This window comes from Euwallacea similis, chromosome 12 (assembly GCF_039881205.1).
Source record: "Euwallacea similis isolate ESF13 chromosome 12, ESF131.1, whole genome shotgun sequence".
NCBI classification, from domain to species: Eukaryota; Metazoa; Arthropoda; class Insecta; order Coleoptera; family Curculionidae; genus Euwallacea; species Euwallacea similis.
Window position 1 is genome coordinate 2,998,273 of NC_089620.1, and position 22,189 is coordinate 3,020,461.

The following is a 22,189-nucleotide window of genomic DNA, read 5'->3' on the forward strand; positions in this document are numbered from 1 at the left end:
GAAATTTTCGCGGCAAACTGATGATGATGACCTGTTCAGATTATTAGAATAAATAAGGATAAGATGTTTTGTTGTTATAAGTACGCACATCTAAGCGCGGATGAGGAATTTTATTTAACAAAGTTACCTCAGAACGTTTTCAACTGGGCGTCGGAAAGTAGAAAGGAAGTCACTTCTTCTATATCACAGTTAAAAAATGATCTACTACCCGAAATTAGGTAGATGTATGGTACATCAGCTTCGTGGAACATCAGGTAGAGGAGGCAGAGAAGCGACTATTGTGGGAACTTATACCAGTCAGGTTTGGAAATTATACAGTGCGATAACGTTGCTCGTCCATTAGAAAATTTTGGAAAATTCCCAAAACAACTTCCTCAAATTTGGTATGAGGACATGGAAGGTCATATTCTATCCTACAGAAGTAATTTTTATGAGCACATTGTTGTCAGTTGAATCGGAAACCAATAGAACCATCGAAATTTCAAATGTAAATTTCCAAATTTTTGGAATCGCTTCAAAACTCTAAGCATATTTTCAACTTCGCTTTTGTCGATTTTCAACCATTTTCTAGATATTTTCGTTTGAAATATGACAGGTTTTGCACTTTTCAGAATCTGATTGAGGACATAGCAGTATTTCTCTTTGAATAATTCGAAAAGGTGTACTCCATCAATATAGTTTTGAAGACCATGATTTGCCTACGAAATCTGTTCTCCTGAACTTTAGTCATGGTCAGTAAAACGAACGCCATGGTTCATATACATACCAGTAGATACGATATAGGTTTCCATTGTGTGAATACCATCTGCATTGAAGAGAACTTAATGACCACTATCAAGGGTTCACAGTTCAAAAAAGATGAAGATAAATCAAAGCAAGTGCGCCTGGAATCTTAGTCAAAATCTCTTCGTAAATATCTCAGGTGAAACGTTCAGAGAAGCATCCATTCAAAAATCCTGAGGTTTCTAGCAAAAATCACATGAGCGACACCAATAGAAGTAGTGTGATGCATACATCCATCCAACAAGTCTTATAAAAACTTGCTCTCATGGGGCAATCTGTATCTGAAGGAGTGAAGACACATACATTTCCAGACATATACTTTAAGATATTGTGCCAAGTATTCCTACATGAGGATGATCGAGGAACGAGCATTATGCTGTATTTGCAATTATTGTGATGCTTACTTGAATTTTAAATGGGAACATTGCACTGAAAATCATGCTTATATGAACATCACATTGCTCTTCCAGACCTTGTGCTGCTATTGTACAAACAGGACCAGAAGCCTATTTCTTTGATTTCTAGAGAACAGAACGTTCCCCCAGAAAGTGACGTCAAAATGGCCTATTAAAGCAGTTCTAGCACATACAAGGATGACCAACAGACGTCATTTTGACATCGTTCCTTGGAGGCTCCTACATTAAAGTCTGAGGCCCCGAAGCCTTGGATCTCACATCACTTCGAATGGCAATCACACACAAAAAAATACAATATACTTTTATTTCAAACATGAGGAACGATTACAACATTTAACGAACGCAATGGCTTTTAAACGAAATAATATGCAAGACATGTCAAGGAAATGAGCAGCATAAAGGATAAACCGGAAGGTTTTATATGTTGCCCCACATTGCACCTATCCGTGTCACATCGAATGCACTCCATATTGGCAGAATCTAATTTATCTTTGAGGTGATCACAAGTTCCATTCGGTGAGCATCCCCTGAAGACCAAATTGTTATCTTCCATGAGCGACTTTCCTTTAAAGACGAAGCAATTGAGGCTTTCTGCAGGTGATTCATTTTGGTGTTCGACGAGTGTTCCAACCGTAGTAATGGTAGTTTCTACTTCACTTGCAGAGCAGAGTTCTTCTTCCAAATCGCCTACTTTTTCAGAGCAGTTGCCAGATTCGCATTTGTAGCAAATCAAAGAGTCCGCCGCGGCAGAGAACATCAGCAAGACGCAAAACGCCAGCTCCACTGCTCGTAGGGGGTGTTTCATTTTCGGGGTTGATCAGTGGTTTTCCGGGTAGATTTCTTTGGGTTTTGGTGATTCTGTAGACTCAAAAGAATATTTTTCCTTTGACAACAATATTATCACTCAAATTTATTGTTGTCACGACGGTTGCGTTTGTCAAACTCACGCCTACTGTGCAGGGGTACGACTTATGTTGGTACACAACAAACTGTGACCTTGCAACTGTGGTAGAGATGCATTCGATTCATTATAATAACCTTTTATCGTCCAAAATCAATTTGAGGAATACGATTTAAATTATTATCGAAAAAACTTTTCAATAAATTACAATAATTTACCTCAATTCTCAAGTCAAAGTACTCAACGGTGAATGCCTTAATAGTACACAAGAGATGAAGAGCCCATGTCGATGACATAGAGATCATCTATCTATGCTCCTGGTGCCACATAGAGATCCATTTTGGTAGGATTTTTTTTTGTCCTTCTTTTGTCCTTCTTATTAAATGGATGTCTCCAATTACTCCTATTACTGGCGCATAAACCGTCCAAGTGACCTTTGTTAGAAACCTCAGAGTTCTTGACTCAGGATTCTTCTCAGAAAGCCTTACCAGAGGTTCCCTTCTTAATGGGACGTCGCAGGACTAGACGTGTCACGGACATTCCTTTGTATTTCTGGTCGGGATCGAAATAATGGTGAAGCTTTGTCGTCGAACCCTTTTGCAACTAAATTCAAGCGACCTGTATCCCAAAACAATTTTGTCCTCTGATCGTTGCTGTTTCGCATGTTGGGGAAGGGCACAACAGAATTTTTTTTTCGTACGATTCTGTCGGGTCCAATGTAATTAACTGCAATTTACGTATATACATGGACCTATACATGGTACTATTGAACAGCAAACCAATTGTTGTAGTGCAAAGCATTTTGCTGGGTCGATTGTTCATTGATTTTTGTTTTCAGAACCTACATGAAAATGTTATGCACCCAGAACTTTGAGAATCATGTTCAAAGAACACGTGGGTGGTTGTAAAGTGAAAGCGAACAATATCATGACGTAAACGGCCTGGGAACCTGCTTCATATGAGGTACAGTTGCTTGGATGCAATCAATTTTCTACGGTGTCCCTTTCTGAAGATCAACCATCAGGACCTCGGTAACCATAAAAGAGATGAGGTCGGTTAAATTGGGACCAAGTGAAGAATTCGAAGTTCCGATGGATATCAGAGGTATTCAGGAAAAAATGAAATTTTTTCAAATGTTTTTATTTTTTCTTCATCTCCTTTGGCGACGTAATTCAAAATGACTGATCATTGCAACCTTTCCTCTTCCACAACTTGACGGTTCCATATTTGAAATCCGACATTTCGGCTTTCGCCAACCTCATCAATCTGGGGTTTTTCTTGTGGGTGCCGTATAGGATTTTTACTTTTCTGAATTCAGCTTCTTTCTGAGCACGATGACGTTTCACATGTTAAGGTTCACTCTAGCGGTTTGATGGATATTTTTAACTGCTCCAGCAACTTTTTCTAACATGATCGATCATTTTCTGTGGCGCATATGATGTCATTGACGCAAATAGCAGCTATGGAAAAATCCAAATTTGTGCTTATTGCCAACCAGAATTCCATATAGTAGGCTTATGTAAGTATCAGAGCGGAAACTAAACATTACGGCCTTGAGGAGAAAAACAAAAGCGGCATCGTCCAGGCATTTTAGGAGAAATCTCGGAACAAAATAACGAAGATGATAAATTTCAGACCATATTTTGGAAGTTCACAGTTTTAGCGCTAAAGCCTTTACGTTTACATAACTGTTTTGTTTGGGTATCCGATTTCCTTCGTATTTTTCTTGACAAAACAGTGACAAATCAAACAAAGATTTGATACAACACTCGCGACAGCTCGATTAAAAACTTTCCATGAACTTTTTCTTAACATTCCTTGTCTGTTTTAAATAAAAGCATTGCAAAAACTTCCTCAAGCAATTTTCTACAAAAGCATAAGGTTCAGGCACAATGGAGTCTATTTATTTGATAAATTACTTTGTTTTCAGATATTACTTTGCTTATACTCCAGCCCTCTGATGAATTTCTTTTTGAGCGAAGGCGGGGAGTAAAACTGCCAAGAAAATCGGATAATTAATCAAAAATATCCCTGGGGTTGGAAAACAGTCATCAGCCATGGGCGCCACGGAAAAATTTTAAATGGCAGTGGTTTGGATGGTATGAAGCAGGTTTAGATAGATCAGCACAAACAATTAAGGGTCCATCGAGATGAGATAATTAATATCTGCCTTCAGGATTAAGCTGAGTCATAATTTCTAATCGAGCTTCCCCGAATATTTGATACTTCTTTGCCAAGCAATTTGAGTGTTTTTAGTTTCCTAGCGTAAAAACACCTAATAACTAATTTCTAGAACAAACTATTTCGATATTTCAGCGATTTTTCTTGTGTTCCTAACTAACCCGAATTTTCGAATGTTATGGAAGAAATACATGTTGACTGATCCGAGTAAGAAAGTAAGTTCATTTGGTCATCAGTCTATTTTTGGTAGATGCACCTCAAAACTGTGGAAAAACTCCTCGTGCCAGCTACTGGAGAAATTCAAAAAATTTGATACAGCCCTATTTGCTCCAAAATACACATTGCAGGTAAAATCGAAATAAATAGTCATAGGGAACATGCAACCAGAATTCGATTGATATTATTGTCCGGCTGCTTTGAAAATGGTCAGGTGAACATCGGGGGTCCACTGTTTAGAAGATACACGTTCCTGGTACCCTGGTAAATAATGCCGAGTACTTAGGTAGCGGAAGATCCAAGTGACGCCATGGACTTAGGGCCGGTTTTAACAAGTCTGGCGCCCTGAGTGAATTTTTTAATCACCATCCCCCCATCCTCAAGAAAAACCATCAATCAAAAAAGTTCGCTGCCTTTTCTGGTCTGCCGCCCTGGACCATCGCCCAACCTCACTCGTCCCATAAACCCGGTACTGCATGGACTAGTAGTCCAAGTACCAAGTATCCAGTCCAAGTCTCACAAATACTCATCATTTAAGTACGTCATTTTCCTAGAGAAGGTTTGTAATGGCACTGACGAAGAAAGTACGGCTCTGGAACCAATCCATGGAGGCGGTTTTCCATGGATATCGACTTATTATTGTCCTTCAATGAAAATCGCTCGCTCAGTAGATACTGTGCGTTTTCTTCATTGATACAGATTTTGAAGGCAAAATCGGATAGACAATTAATGACCTTATAAGGATCATGTGAAGGCTGTAAGGGCTTCTTGACTGCATCGGCTATTAGAAAAACATGGGAATAAGTAATCAAAACATGAGTGCAACAATTGTCGACGGCAATCTCTTCCTTCATAATGCTGCGTTTACAGCATTATGACGAATTGATGACATGTGCTTTGAATTTTTGAAAGAACGGCTGGAGATCACAGGGAATTTTATGATCTGTAAAAAATTCAACAGGAAGTCGCAACGTAGTTCCGCAAATCTTCCCTATAGCTGTGGTCTTCAGATCTTCTTTAAAGCTTGTTCTGAGTCCCAAAAAGGCAGGATATTAAGCCATTCCTGAGACTGGAGACACATGATGGAGGCTTTGAGAGGGCGGTACCATTGGCTTCATTTAAGGCTAGGTGGTAGGCTGGTAATTAAATACCATTTGAACCTATCAATGTAACAAAAAACAAATCACGCAAATCTTGTCAAAAGCCCACATGGAGTTAAAATGGTAGTTTTTTTGACGATCTTCCAAAGCCAGGGAAGCTCGATGGAAGGCTCTTAAGAGATTCATAGTTGAGACTACTTTGCAATTATCCAATCTGCGGGAAAAGTTCGTATATGAGCTATAGGACACTGATCGTCCATTATCGGCTTGACCGGGCTTGAGTCATAGGCTGAAAGATGAATTCAAGCTTTTCCTATCGGATATTTTCAGGAATTTGAAAAATACGCTATTTTGTATGCATGTTTCATCCTGTAAAAGCTTTGACATAGCTACCATGCTTACACCATGAGAGATATTTAACGTATAAAAATTCTGAAATGAAATTAATAGTTATACTAGCGCAATCTATATTGTCATTCCGACACTTTAAAGATTCAGATCTGAGCGCCCTCTGTTGGAGAATACCAACTTTATTGGGAGCGCCCTATATTGAAGCAATCGATAACCCAAGGCGAAAGAGGTTGATGACTCCGCTTATTTCATCCCCTGCTCTAAATTTTAGTCGGGGTCCTAATGTTTTCTCAACTGGCCCTTCACACCCTTGCAAACGAGGAAGTCCGTTTTGTACGAATGATAAAATATTGCCTGCGATACAAACTTGAGTTCTATGGCACCACTGGATTTTTAATAACTTGGAATAGCATATAACTTTCGAATTCGCAACTTTTTGTTATTTGATAACTCCACGTTATTTGACCGTAATATAATGAGAATTTAAAAAGAATGATCATAGCAGCTTCCTACTGTAACTTGGGCAAATATAATGTTAACTTTGAAACGTCGATATTTGGAAATATTCGTGAGTTTGGATGTCGATAGGGGGTTTTAGAGATTTAATCCAACTCTCATGAGTTTCATATAGAAAATGAATCCCAGTAGGTCAAAGACATTTCGGATGTAGAGTGCTCAATGTGAATTAAAGGTATCATCCCTACTTGAGCGCCTCAGCCACTTTTTCAATAGAACCTTTTATGTATTGTTGGTTTAGGTTACTTCAGGCGATTTGGAGTAACGCATGACTGAGCGTATTCTCTACAAACTCTATCAGTTTGTATACTGCTATTTGCATCTTTCTGCTACGGTGCCCCCTTGAATTGGTATATTGGAATTGGATATAAATCATGTTCGCGTTGTCGTCGAATACACGATTCCGAGTAACCTCCAATAAGAAATTTCAGCGAAGATGAACCTCTTTAGTATAACCCCTTTCTGAACACCTAAGAATAAGGCTCAAACAAAAATTATCTGCAGTTAAGAAGCTCTCAAAACGACGTCACTGTTGGCTACCGCAGTCATTTCGAGAGTATTCTCTTTCCTAACACTGTTTCAATTTAATTTGACTTCAAATATAAATTGCGAATTTCCTTTACGCATGCTTTCGAAATACCAGCAATTTAGGTTGATAATGGTCCGCTGCAAACTGCACCTGCCCATAGTATGGGCTACTAAATACCATGGCTTAAATTCAGCAGAATCACAGCCGAGATATAATGCTGGCTATTAATTACCAAATTTGACCGTCCGCAAGATCAATTGACTTCAATTATGATATCGACTGTGGTACCTTGCAAAACTATGCAAAATTAGATGTTCGGAATGCGCATCTATGTAGGTCACTGTTAAGGACTGAACATCCCAGGAATTGAAATTCACCAAGAAAGTAAAATTAGAAGATCGTCAATAGGTACAAAATTGTGACCGAATTTTTTAAGCCGATTTTTCTTCACAAAAGACTTATCATACACTAATTCAAGCCTTCCTCGCGCATATCTGTCTTCAGGGACTGGAAAATGACACTCCCTGTCTCATGCTACGTAAGCTAAATAAAATGAAATCGATAACAAAGCTCATCAATTCCACGTCTAATCGTACGCTTTCGAATTTCCTAGGCTTTCAATGCAATAATACCGGTCGTCTTCGTTCATCTTAAAAAGGGCACTATTATCGACCCATGCCAACCTCCCCCACCCGCCCCCGGATTCTTCCATCTCTCATCAACCCTTTTCTGGGAGAGATCAAAAGCGAGCCGCCGCGCCGCGCGTCCCGGCGCGCTTTTCAGCCATCTTTGCCGTTTTCTCGACGCTCCGCCTTGAGAGGAAAATAAGAAACGCCTTAGCGAAAATAAGGGAATTTTCACGGGAAAATCGTTTATTTTTGACTTGCGCACACGCGAACGTCTGAAGGATTGCTCAAAGAAATATCATTGCGATTTTAATTAGGCTGGGAGGCGCTTCCACCACGTGTATGGAAACTGCTTCTGGCATATGAGTGAGCAAGAATTTAACATGCACGAAACCCAAAGAAAAAAAAGGGTAGAAAAAAATCATTAACAACACACTGACGAAAGTGGAGGGACTGACATAGAGTTGGGTCCACGAAATGAAGACTTGTCCTCTGGTCAAAAACTATATTGTATGTGCATTTCTCGTGGCATGGAACCTCCAAGGACCTGGACCAACCTTCAAAAGGGGTCAGATGTCGCTGTAGATCAAACTGGGATATGGTCTTTTCATATCGTCACACAACTGGTAGGTACCTCATTTATTTAAGGGTTAATTTGGTATTGGACCCAGAGCAGTCATCACAGCAACTATTTGTAAGATATTTGAGAGTGTTGAAAAAATTGGGTTCTCAGGGATTGGTCAGTGAGACTTCATGTCCCTAAATATACAGGACGATGGTTTATAATTGAGTTAATAAAAATCTCAGTTAATATTGGTCTTACAAAAAAGTTGACAAAATGATGAAATTTGGAGAATTTTTGACCGGAATTTGGAATACGGTATAGGATAATCTCAGGTTTTAAACAGATTTGTTGAATATTAAGTTGGTTCTAGAAGTATCCTACTCAATACTCCTGGAGGTTTCAAGACTTGTGAGTTCCCAGTGATATTTATTTATGAGTTTCGATAGAAACAAATTAGCTGGTTGTATTTTTATTTCATCTAAACAGCCTGAGAGGAAACTTTATTCTGGTGTCACGTCACAACTTTGCTGTGAACATAGCAACATTATTGTGATGTCCAGCATCGAGTGGCTCAGTATAGACCTGAGGTTACGGTAAGGGATTATGGTCCCAGTCCACACAATTCAATACAATGCATACAATTCCTACAGTTTTCATATAAATTATATGTCGATACTGAGCACCAACGTTGGCGAAATGATTTTGAATTAAATTTTGAAGCATTTATGTTGAATCCATTACCTAATCTAAATTTGAAGTGTTCTCTGGCTGTATCAAAACGCGATTTCCTATCTTTCATCTAATGCTAAAACTGCATATTGTACTTGAATGGCATCTGGATATTTAACAGAGTTTCACAATGACGCTTTCTAGTTTCGGCAAACGAGTCTGCCGCTCAACCCGTGGCGGAAAAGGCCGACTCTCGCTTTCCCTATATTACTCATAAACTTCTTTACAGAGTAAATCCCAGACCTGGATATTACTAGAGTTCCAAATAACTCCATTAAAATAGTAATAGGGAAGCAAAATTAATTTGTTTTCACTCCTGTTTTCGTACCTTCATATTTGGGTTCTGTTCAGAAGTAAATGTCAAATGATTAAGAACAATTAAGCTACCTACCTGCGAGTGCAGCTTTATTGGTTTCTGGGTATAATAAACTTACGTCGCAGTTCTAAAAACAAATAAAGATTATAACATAAACCACAATGTAATTTCGCCTCCTGGAAATCTAACGAATTTAAGTTGGAATTCAGTAAAATAGTTTATAATTACAGTGAAGTTAGGCACGTGAAGTTTATAGAAATAAACTGTAGGTGTCTGTGTTACAATTCAAATTACAAAGTTAGAAACGAATCAAACTTTAGCACCGTCTGTATATTTTGCTGCAAACTTTCGTCATTAGGAATATACAATTAGCTGTAGTTTTACTTTAACGGGATTAGGAACTGGATGTGGAGCACGCAAACTGCCACACAACACTCCTCTGTTTTCGAAGAAATTTTCAATACTAACTTCTTGATCTACTTAAAGTATTGCAAGAGCATATGCTCGTCGTTGACCCTCATAACTGAAATGTCCAGAGGAAAAACCAGTTTCAAAGGTCAGCTAGGGCGCAAAAGGGGTAAAACGGCCTGAAGACGCTCAAACTTGTCCCGATGTCCACTGTTGAGCAAGTCAGATCGTGGGAATGGCAACTGGTTTTTTTAGGGATGGGCAGCGCAGGAAAGAGTTGCTACAGTGCCCCAGAAGGCAAATTAACAGGGGAATTAACAATTTTCAGCTTGCAATATGAAGCAATCAAATCGATCCTTTTATATCTCAAGCGATCCCGGTGAATCTACCTACATATCTCAATTTCTATTGTCAAGACCGTACATAAAATTATATTAGAGTGTGGAGAATATAGAGAATGGGTATAGAGAAGTAAATTTGTCAAAGCAACGTGCACGGCATAGCAAAGTAAGTATAAACGATGTTAAGAAGTTGGCAATTAGTTGAGTATGTTGCCTGGAGGAACGGCGGCGCGGCCCCGTGTTCATTTGCATATCTAATGTGGCACTGTTATATAATATAAATGAAGTTGGGCCCCAAGGAGGTAAAGAAACGAGCCCCGGGGCCCTAAAACTGGCGCGATTGTTTGATATCGACGATACAGAGAGGTGCTCATTAGGCTGAGGTAAATTTGCAGGAGATTTCTTGATGAGACCAAGCTGAGTCTTTGCAAATCCCTAATGTTAATAGAGGTTTTTTGCTTTGGCTCTCGCGTTCATCTTTACGACGTCAGGTTAGTTCAGGTTAACTCAGTAACAGGTATAACTCAAATTGGTATCTTCAAAATGTTATTTTTGACTTTGACAAAACCATCTTCAGCGTGGTTTTCTTGGAAGCTGCATGTCGACAGCGAATCTCGACGGGACGGGATATCCACAACACCGATGCTCCATATCCAACTTTCGATAGATAGATTCGCATCCATTTCATGGATAAGAATTTTCCGGCATTGTCACAGATTTTGAAATATTTACGATCTTCATGTGATCGATGCTCTTCTTTAGTGCTCCAGGCCACAGGCGGTTTCGTGCAAAATTACTGATAGATTTAATGCACTAGTGCAGCTACCCATAATAAATGCCCGGCAGGTACCGATCAGAATAGATTTATTAACATCCAAAGTCAAGTGAAAATTTCATTTTGACTGTCTTTAAGTCTTTAGCTGTAATTAAGGCAATTTTCAATTATTGAAAAATGCATCGTTGGGAGGGTGTTTTTGTGTGTTGTTCCTTCGAGATGTATTATATTTAAGCTGGATTTAAGTGTGGGATGCGATGATTTACCTCACGTCGGCTCCAATTGCAGTTGAGCGATGCTAAAAGAAGGAGGTGTCCTGCAAAAACAATTTTTACGTTGCAGACCGTGCTTCAAGTGACTCGTCTTCAATCTTATGCGTTACTGGAATTTAGTTTACAAAGTTAAGAAAAAAGCCATTTTTCAGGATTTTGCGGATATCTCCGGAAGAAACAGGAATTTTTGAAATATTGAAAAAAAACCGTTGTATACGTTTGAATTGAATAGAACATTTCGTTTTTTGTTTGGAAGTTTTAACGTCGAATCAATGTTTTTAATTCATTTATTTCATATGTTGACTGTGACTCACATTTCAAAACCATATCTAATTTTTTGCTCAATTTCTTTAATTATCTGCTTTATTTAGTGGTAATTAAGCTCAATTTCATTCTCTATTTATCTGTAATAATCAATTGCAACCAGTAGAACGGCCGCAAAGCGGATTTGTTGGCAAATTTTCATTTTGTAATTTTATTACTTCCTTCATGTTCATTGTACCTACTTTTGCGTAAGCGCAAAAAATACCAACATTTTGATGAACTTTTTTGTAGCAAAATCATTTCGAGACCACATCCCTGCCGCAAAGTGTTTATTTCAAACAAAACAGGAACATTGAACAATAAGTTTCAGGTTTATTTTTGCAGCCCACACTGGAAATCTGGAGGTTGGAAACCTGGAGGCTGGAAATCTGGAAAATGTTTCATCATCGTGTTCGTGATGGTGAAGCAGAACGCAACGAAGAGTTTCTGTTAATAGCTGGTTAATATTATATTTTACTGAAAGTAAAACGAAAAAGAAGACGGTTTCGGATTAAAATAGTTGGAATCACATTTCAAAGACTGGCAAACTCATGAACTCACCAGAGAAAGATATTCATGAAGGCGAAATTGCTTTATCTGGGGAAATCCTTTGACTGACGTCTCTCGGTACGGTTCTATTAATTCGTAAGTTTATTCAGCTGCCCAATTTTCTTATATTTTTGCTTTACTTCTGCAATTGGTACTAAATGAACATTTGCGAAACACAAACGATGCTTTCGTCCACAATGGAACGACGCAGTTCTCAATATAGCAAACAAAACAAAAACCTTTTGATAATTACCGACAACAGACGGGACTCAAAATTGTTGCGAAATTTGCAGACAAAACAGAAATGAAACACGAAAGTCGTCAAAGTCTTCCCGCTTTGGCGTAAAATTGTTGAAAACAAGAAGTTGTCGTTTTGTTTCTGTTTTGCTGGTTCAATGTGGGCCCTGTACAATAATGTAAATATATCGAGTGTCTACGACATTGTTTAATACAAAATTATTTGAATGTGGCATAGAGCAAAATTTATAAATTTAAGTTATTCAATTTCCATTTAAAATCGATTTCACACCATTTCTGATTTAACAAAAAGCGGCCTCCGTTTCGTACTTTTAATGTGACCCAATTAAAAGGAATCAGAAAGACTGCTACATTTTCTTTGATTTAATGCACGACATTATGCTTTTAAAATTCAGTATAGTACCTAGAGAGTACTCAAGAAATCGGTGGAAAGAAATGGTGAAATTTTCCCTTTGGATTATAACGAATAATAGTTTTGAGAATTAATGAATTGTGAGCAAATAGTCTTAAATAACAACTTTTTTACCGCAATTTCTTGATCAGTCTGAATTAAAATATTATTTTAATTTTTAGATAATTTATCATATTTAGCACCCCGAAGCCTCAATTTTTAAACAGTAAGTCTGCAACCATAGGTCAGAGTTTGCAAAAATAGGTAAGACGTAGAACACATTAGCCATTCATTAATGTGTGAAATATCTGACCTAACTATATATAAGTAATCGAAACTAACAAAGAAGCAATTATAATTAAAAATTAAAAAAAGAAATTAAATTATTCTTCTAAGAAACTAATTAAACGGTGCAAAAACGCTCACAAAAAAAGTGTAAAGTTTGAAAAATGCTGATTTTACACAACATTTAACCAAATTTTGAAGAAAATTAAAATTATTTGTGTTTTTTTAAATGGGTCAGTCGCATATTACCTACAATACTTCCATGAATGGCAGATTACGTTCACGTGTCACTGTGAAACTTCCACCTCTAGAGACGGAAGTTGACGTTATGCCTTAAAGGGATATTCTCTCCCTAAAGCTGAAAATGATGCCTTCGGTTAATGTATAGTATGATGAAAGTTTTGTCCATGGTTGTAAAAACGCAATTTTTTTTGGTTTCCATGCGGTGAATTACAAAATATTAATACAATAAAATATGCAGAGCGTTAAAATGTAACAAATTAGCGAAAAACTGAAATAAAAATTTAACCTTAAGCTAATCAGGGAATTTTTGCAAACTTTAGTTCACTAAATCTCCATCCTATTATTTTTCATAATTAAACTAAAATGGAAATTTAAACACTATATATTTTTTACAAAGTTCCTTTTAAGCAATCATTGTAGATGTAGAATTATATATAAAATTCAGCAATTTATGCAACCCCACTTTCATCTAAAATTCCGAATTTTTTTCTATAGCATCTTTCAAGTAATGCTTTATTAGACGATTTTGCAAACTCCCGGTCTAGATACACAAGGTGTCACCGAACATAGTGCCATAAATTCAACCACATATTCTAGGTCCCAAAATATAACGAAAACTTCATATAAACATATATCGAAAGGCGTTTTATTTTCAATATACAGGGTGTAAAAGGTTGGTTCCTGAGAATAGTTTTTTAGAAATATTTTCGAAGTGTTTCGAGAAAAATTAATGAAAATTTGTACTTTATTATCGCTTTTTGAATCTCTGTGAATAAATTGTTACAATTTTTCAATGGCAGGTAATATAGAAGCATAGTGTTCAACCTAAACTTTTTTGTACTTCACTTTGTTGACGATTTTATAGGAATAAAAAAGATACTCTTATGGAAAATCGAAATCTTCAATAGCTTTCGAGAAAATTGAAATTTAATAAATCCCTAACATCTCTCTGTATTACCCACCCCTGGAAAAATGTGACAATTTCTTTATAGAAACTCAGAAAGAGCACAAAAAGCAATAATTAAATACAAAATTTCATGAATTTGTCTTGAAACGTTCCGAACGTATTAAAAAAACCATCTTCAGGTACCAACCTTTCACATCTCGTATATCAAAAATGAAGCGTCTTTCGATATATGTTTATATGAAGTTTTTGTCACATTTTGGGACATAGAATACGTGGTTGAATTTATGGCACTATGTTCAGAGACATCTTGTAGATGGAAGTAGATATGCTGGCCCTCCACACCAGAGGAAATTGTTATTTGACTTCATCAGAAGTTGTTAGCCAGATGCTGCAAGTCGTAAACCAACAGATGAAGGTACTAATCTTGAAACTACAAAATAATGCTTTAAATCTGTTCAGCTACTTACACGAAAGCTTTCAGTTACCTTTAATATGTTTTTCCGGAGCAACTTGCTTTCGTCAGATTCTCCCATTCTAGACAACACACAAACAGTCCCTTGTACGTTTTCAGCACTTTCTTAAGATTTCTCTGGCAACAAATTTAATAGAAGTAAACAGGTGTGCGGAATTGCGCCCCTAATTAACCAGACTTAGCACTTTAAAACGTTCTGATTCCGCTAAATCTTACGAACAACCCCTGCGGCAGCCGGATTGTGAGAAATGTGAAATCTCCACCTTTAAAATCGTATCCTCGTAAGTAATATATCTCATAAATTGCGAGAGCAGGGCACTAAATGTATAATAATGGTTAAATAGTCGTTCGATGTGTGTTGTCCTGTGCGGACACAATTATGGAATTTTAGGTTGTCGGACTAGATTACACTCTTTTGTTGCCACATTATTGAAAAACTTCGTTCGGTAGAGCTGAAGGGTGAAAACCAGTTTGACGTATTGGACACTGGTCAGTACCGGGCAAATTAAAATCAGTGTTCATTGTAAGTTCACAATGCTTACGCAGCTGGATTTTAACAAGCCGACTAACAACTTCCCAGTGGTTGTGTACGGACATTTTCGGTTATGCCTCGGGTCAAACTTTTGTTATTCTTTTTTATTTTTATCACTGTATTTACTCAAACAATTCAGGTTAGATCGGACAGTTTTCCCCGTCCAGTGTACAGTTCTAAAGCTTCAACAGTCTTGACTATCGTTGCTCATGCTAAGCACATTAGCACCAGTTTGTCCAGTTTGGTTGTCCCTATCGAAAGTCTCTTCCTGAAATTCTCTAGAATTTTAACTATTTTGGCAAAATCAAAATAATTCGAATATTTGGTGTAATTTTTTTGTCTGTATTGTCCGCAGTTAATTCACGCTGCCAATGAACTCAATCGTAAACGTGAAGTTCTCACCATTAAAATCATATTGTCCTGAGGGTGGCTTTGACCAGTGTCGAAACGTTTCAAAAATTGAAATAACTGCGAGTGTTTCCTTATAGAAATATTGTTCCTTATAGAATAGTATTCCTTATAGAAATACTTCTGGTTTGATGCAAATACCATCAAAGACCCATATTGAAATTTTCACGATGGCACCATCCCCTCTTAGCACGTCCAAGTAAATAACGTTCTTGCACCGAGACCTGCAAAAAAGTCATTAGGTACCTGACTAGAGCCTCCTAAAGCCCATTTCATCTAGGGTCGGCGATGCTCACGCTCACACTCAAATGACCGCGACACCACATTTGAATGCACAGGATGCGTGGTGCTCACTCTAATGTGAATACACTGATTACTTTTAAATGTATTAAATTTTGAGATTTGCTTGAGTGGAACGTGAGTGTCGCTACAGTGTGAAATGCCCTTAAAAACACGGATGCAGGACATAATAGAGGAAACACCTAAGATCTGATTTCAACTCATTAGTTGCTAGACCATTCCTGACTTATCCGCCACTGACCAAAAAGATTGTGATTTTCATGGAGATTGCAGATTGGATTTAAACAGGATAAAAATATGAAAGATGTCCCTTTAATTTGCATAATCTCTTTTTCGTATGTTGGCACAGTATGTGAACTAAGCGCCACATGAAGTGGCACAGCCAAAAACTTTCCTAACTTTGGCTAACTATAACTTCAACACTTCTTTGCCGATGATGGATTTTCATCTAAGGAGAAGAAGCGTAGGATTTGCTGAAATATTTGAAACTTTGGAACAAGAATTTCAGAAATTTGAGGGGCCTTAGAATTTTTGTTCAATGTTAGATGAAATATTGGGCCTATACCTCAAGGCATCTTCGAGGGTTTTTAACAATTGTGTTGCTATGGAAACATCGCAATTTTATTAAAATATGGCGTTATGTGTTCAATATGGTATTTTTATTTAAGCAATAATAGATAACATCTAAAATGGAACAGGGGATACTTTCCAATGGAAATCATTAAATGCAAGAGCGTGTAAAAAGGAGCTATGCGGTTTAGATTAAAATTCGTAAAAAAAGTTTCAGTTTTTTCCGTTTGTTTACGTGGTGTATACATGTAATTCGTTGATATTCGAAAAGGAGATTGATTATACCGGGTGATCCAAAAAAATCGAAAAAGTCCACAGCATTTTTAAATATAATATGGAAAAAAAATTCTTGGATGTACCACATTTCCCAAATTTTTGGTTAAAAATTTGAAATGTTTCGCGGCTCTAAACTGATACCCTGTACAACGAGAATGAATTGAAAAAACACCCGACACCAATAACGCATAGGCCAAAGATGCCGCGTTTAATCTTTGGCTGAATATCCAACATCAGCAAAGAAATGCCGAAATTTTAGTAGCCAAATTTAGGAAAATTTTTAGCCATCCCACTTCGGCTTGTAACTAATCTATTTCAAATGAGCAATTCCTTGATCACCTTGTTGGAATATCAATAACGATGCTTTCGCTCAATACAATGTATCAATTTGCTTTGACTAACAGACATGAACACATACTACAAATCATACCCTTAGACACATTTTTTCTCCAAAGGTAAACCTATACTTTTGAAAACTTAGATAATCAGAGTTCCAATCCCAAAGGGTCATCATATAGAAACCTGTTTCTTCCCCGTGAGAACTCAAGAAAGGGTCACTTTTCGGGTCACTTTGGTCCGAGTCCGTCCTCATTGAATTCGAACGGCCCATGGTCAAGACAATTGCAGCCCCTGTTGAATTGTCCATCTAAGCCGGCGACTCGTTTTTCTAGTTTTTGAGATATGGTAATTTTTTCGCGGCTTGATATTCATGAGGTCTTTAGTCCGGCTTTGAATTTTCGATCGGCAACATCTTTGCAAGTTTGAGTTATGTGATTATGATTCGAGTTGGTTGTTGTTTGACCGTAAAAATTAAGAGCATTTTCGGTGAGTTATTTTCTTGTATTGTTTAAGTATTTCTATTGAAAATGTGCCAAAGAAAACTGAGCCCCATGGTGATAATAAATGTCTTTCCGTTGGTTAGCACCCCTAGCACATTTTGGCGGTTCGTATTAAATTAAAATTAATTCTTAACATGATTAAGCTCGAGAGGGTTACGGAAAATTTAATCAATTTTCTGTATTAGATCCTTATTATAGGAAATCGCTGATTTTCGGTTAGATTCTATTAAAATTTCCCTTGCGGTGCTAAGACCCTTTCCTCAAGATTTAAGGATTTTGTACTGGAGTGAGCTTTAACTTAATCTGTAATCAGCGTGGTGGAATATTAATACTTCCCTGGTTCAGTTACATGGTTTATTGTTTAGGACGGATCCCTCTAGATCTTTTTGCCTCTCTTTTATTCGTTTTGTAATTGATATAAAAATAGCGAAGATTACAGTTAGAAAGACTATAATACGAAACTGGTGGCAATAACGTTGGTATATGATGTGTTTAGTAGAAAAACTGACATATTCTCGGCCAACAATGAAAAATGATAACCGAGGCGCAACCACGTCTACCAAGCATTAGAGGCCGAGAATATTATTTTCCGAGTCGGTGCACATACATACCATATTTTCTGTAATTCAAGATTAATTCGAAATGTGTAAACTTTAGACATAATCTATACGGGAGTATCCGTATAAGAATATTTTGCCGGCCTGTTATTTACCCTGATTGCAGAGCAACGAACATTCTCGGTCGCTTATATGAGCAATGGACTTCACTGGAATAATGATTTTTACGACGTCAAAACGCGCTGGAAAATTGTCACCTCTACGGGGAATACATAAAAAGTAATAAATTGTAATAAAATTGGGAAACATTTTAGATTTCCCTAATTTTCCGGAGCACCTTTATAGCTTTGCTAGAGCTTTCCGAACGTTGACGGAAGCAAGAAATTTGATATTGTAAAAAGGGATCAGCCGCCGGAAAGAGCAACACCCTGTAAATTTTCAAGCTCATTTTACATCTCTGTTTATTCAGCGCATGCTGTGTGATGCACATAGAGTTTAATGTTTAATGAACTAAGGAAGCTACCAAGATTTAATTTAAAACGTAGAATACCTTGCTAAAATTTGTTGAAGTTATTCCTGGGACTCCCTGTATATATTCATGGATCATAAATGACTTATTTTTTGTACTTTAAGCAAACATGTGAATAGCCAGTCGAGGGATAAAGATTTATGATGAAGAGTTTTTTTAAGATATAAAAAGAACAGCGACGGCTTTCGGACATTGGATCTAAGTAAAGTGAAAAATGCTTAAAAATTAATATAAATAGTTATTGGAAATTTTTAAAATCATAGTGAAGGTGTGCGTAGGTCAAGTGTTTTTCCCACAGATTAGACTACCTTGAATAGCGAAAAGAGAATTTACAGGGCGACTTGCCTTTAATGAGCTATAGGCCGATCTTGAACCATACGTTTATCTCGCTCATAGAGCTCGAAAGATTTTAATCAAAAAGGGTAATCTACATTAAAATGAAAATTTTAACACTATACACTTTTAACACTAATATAAAGTAAATTGTATTTATTGCGTTGTATTAGATTTGAAATGGCTACCATGAAAGTAGCAAAACACAACATATAAGTATGTGTATTTGTATAACGTTTTTTGACTAATTTATGTAATCGAAATACACATTCTTAAATAGCGAATTGATTCGCATTCAACCACATTTGATTTTAAGGGTTTTTTCCATTGACGTCTGAAAAGCATCTATGAGCGAATAAACGAGGAACTTTAATATTTCTCCAGTAAGAGGTTTTGGTAACTATATTGCTGCAGATTCTTACATGTAAGTATTACGATATTCGACAGCTCTTAACCGGAAAATCGAAAAAGAAGTAATTACTCCGCAGGCCTTTGACGAACTTGAGTGTACACTTATTTAGCTGTAACTCTAATATGCCATTTCGTAACCATTAAACTTTCTAATAATATCCAATTAAGATTTTTGCCCATAAATCAACCGACTTACTAATTAAAGGGTAATTTTGACAATTCTAACTCCGACTGTAACCGAGTGGAAAATTGCTTCGGAGGAAAATAGCATCTTAAAAGGAAAATTTATTCTCGCTCGCGAGTCGCGCGTTTCGCCTCGATAAATTTCCCGGGGAAGCCACGCCCTTCGCTTTTAAACTTGTATATTTCAAGAAAATGAAACTTTCCTTTGACATTATGAACTAGAAAGGTGTCTTTAATATAAATTATCTGGTGCTGTGCAAAACAAATTAACACTTGCGTTCTCTCTCGTACTAGAGAGAGGAAACTTTCCGTATAAGGGAGGCACTAATAAATTCTATAATGTTTATTATACTTTGACTTTATTACACTTTGAAAGCTTGTGTATTGCGGGTGTATCATCAAATAATTATGGTTACAAAAATTAACAGAGAACGTTTTAAAAAGTCATAAAAGCAATTTATTCTTTCTTGACCTAAACTCTCAATTACTTTGCCGTTAAATTTGTCTATAAATTTTCCTCTGTTCAATTTTTATACTTCCTGTCCTTTATTTCTTCAATGCTACGATGTTTCCTACTTCTGCTAAAAATTCCAGAAATTATTATCACACTTAATAGCTACCAGACATCTAGACATGGCAGACACCTACATCTGCATTCCTCCTGGTAACCGAAAACCAAAGCTCGATGTCGTAATTTATAAGATATGCGATAGAATTCATAGAAACTATGAAACTCCCAGCTAGAATATTCTACAATACCCACTGAAGATGTAACACACATCATTTCTTGAATTGCTCAGATAACGCTCACAGGGTGTTACGTAATGACACGCCTCACAAGTTTATTCACATTTCGCTTATAACTTCCTCAGTTTTTTTATTTCAAATTTATCTTACCATCCTGCACCTCGGTACCCTCAGAGGTGACAAAGAAAAGTTCGCCATTGTTAACAATCGGATAACTTCAATGGTATTTATCACTCTCAGGTCGCCTTCTGCATAAATGAGTAAACAAGACAGAAGTTCAAATGGCGTGTCTGAGCGAATGAGCAAGTCTAATGAAGCGCTTGCGAATTAATGTCTATAATGAAAAATGTATCTTAAAATAATGCGAAATTTGTAACGTAGCAGCATGTCATTCATTAGATATGAAAGAAATGGCAAAATTTACAACTGTCATACAACTCAAAAATGTTAAAATTTAGGAGTGCCACGCAACTCAAAAATTGCAGGATTTAGAAATGTCACGCAACTCACAAATGTCAAAATTCAAAATTTGAGCAACCCACTTCAAAATGTATTTTTCTAATCATTCCTGGAGTTCTAATATAAATCCTTCTAAAGCCCTAAATAAACATGCCAATTTCCGAGAATGAGCTGGGAAATGGGGCTCTTACTACAAGTGAAATTGGGGAGGGAGTCTTCCCAGTTTCCAAGAGACGATCTTTCAGACCCTAGACATCTTATCGGGGTTACACAGATTTGAAAAATGTAGAAATATCGATAGCTTAGTTTTGAAAAAAAAACCTGTTATCCAGACGTATACAGGATCGCTACTCCCAAAATAAGAAGTTTTTGAAATTTCCAAGATAAAAGCATTACACTATTGTCTCCATGGCTGTTGACAAAGGAGCAGGAACAAATATTTCATAGGAAGGTATGTAAGAATAAACAGAATTCGTCGAATATTCTCCCCGGGCGACAGCTACATTGAATGAAATGCAAGCAAGTAAAATGTTCCCCTAAAATATGGCGGACACATTTATCTTATTTTCCCTTTTCTTAATCTTGTCTCTTGACATAAGAGGGTTTTGCTTCAATGTCGTAAGTTTTAATGAAATTAGGGGAGGAGCTTAGCCCGTCTTTGGTTTTCAGTGCTCATTGCTCTCTGCAGCCACAACGATGAACTCGTGCACTTACATGGATATTTGCTTAAAACTATTTTGTTTGGTATGAAATAACTGAAACATCTTGGAAATGAAAAGACAAACAATAATCCCTAAATTTGAGACGTGCATGGAGGAGCAAGTATCTTTACGCACCTTACTGTCCGAGGATTCTTTGCATTGAAAAGGAAACGTGTTTTCTGAAAAATAATTAGTCAGATTATTACTAAACAATTGATTTCGAGCTCATGCCGTCTCCGGTCACATGTGAAATGATAGAGAATTGCAATGGAGAGTATGCAGATCATTATGACTGGACTCAAACGTCCGACGTGACTAAACCGAGAGTGCAAGTTGGAATCATCATATGTGGCAAATTGACTTTTCTCTCCAATGAAACGAAGAACATTCTTCCTGATTCTCAGAAGTCGTTACCTAATAATTTCTCATATATCAGCACCCTCATTGCCTCACATGGAGTCACATTTCTGAAGCCCAACCCATCTCGCAGGTGACCGTGGATCAATTCAGGTCACTCTTTAGTGGTTGGCGCATTCTGCAAGTCCTTCAAAATTATATAATTTAAACAAATGGAGAAAAATTAGTATTAATACGTGCACAGGAGATACTCGTTAACAATTGCGTCGTTGTTCTTCTGGAGGGTCGAATCATCCTCATGCCTGAGGTTGATGTGTTTTCATCCTTCAACAGACTTTTTATCTTGCTCGTCAAGAGAGTTCACAATAGTGCAGTTGTGACCATTGTCCTTTCATTTTGCCCGAATTTGCTGCAGTCCTTCAGCTACCCTTGTCATGCGTGTGCCTTATCCTCATGGTCAATCTTAGTGCAGTCTGCCCTGTTGTTGCTCAAAAACCTTGCGTAGCACCGGGAGTCTTTGCGTCCCATTTAACCAAGTCTGTATGTATTAATGG

The 22,189-nt window shown here is 37.2% G+C and overlaps 1 protein-coding gene and 1 long non-coding RNA gene across 2 annotated transcripts in view; both read left to right on the forward strand.

Moving 5' to 3' along the window:
- The window catches only part of LOC136412672 (leucine-rich repeat-containing protein 15-like), a 133,238-nt gene extending 125,727 nt beyond the window's left edge, over positions 1 to 7,511 (forward strand). The window contains exons 4-5 of the mRNA XM_066395812.1: positions 7,246 to 7,284; positions 7,450 to 7,511. Coding sequence (XP_066251909.1) covers positions 7,246 to 7,284; positions 7,450 to 7,511 — 101 coding nt within the window. The remainder of the gene's footprint in view (positions 1 to 7,245; positions 7,285 to 7,449) is intronic.
- A 9,739-nt stretch (positions 7,512 to 17,250) lies between these two features.
- The window catches only part of LOC136412716 (uncharacterized), a 31,075-nt gene continuing 26,136 nt past the window's right edge, over positions 17,251 to 22,189 (forward strand). The window contains exon 1 of the long non-coding RNA XR_010752422.1: positions 17,251 to 17,344. This is a non-coding gene — a long non-coding RNA (uncharacterized lncRNA). The remainder of the gene's footprint in view (positions 17,345 to 22,189) is intronic.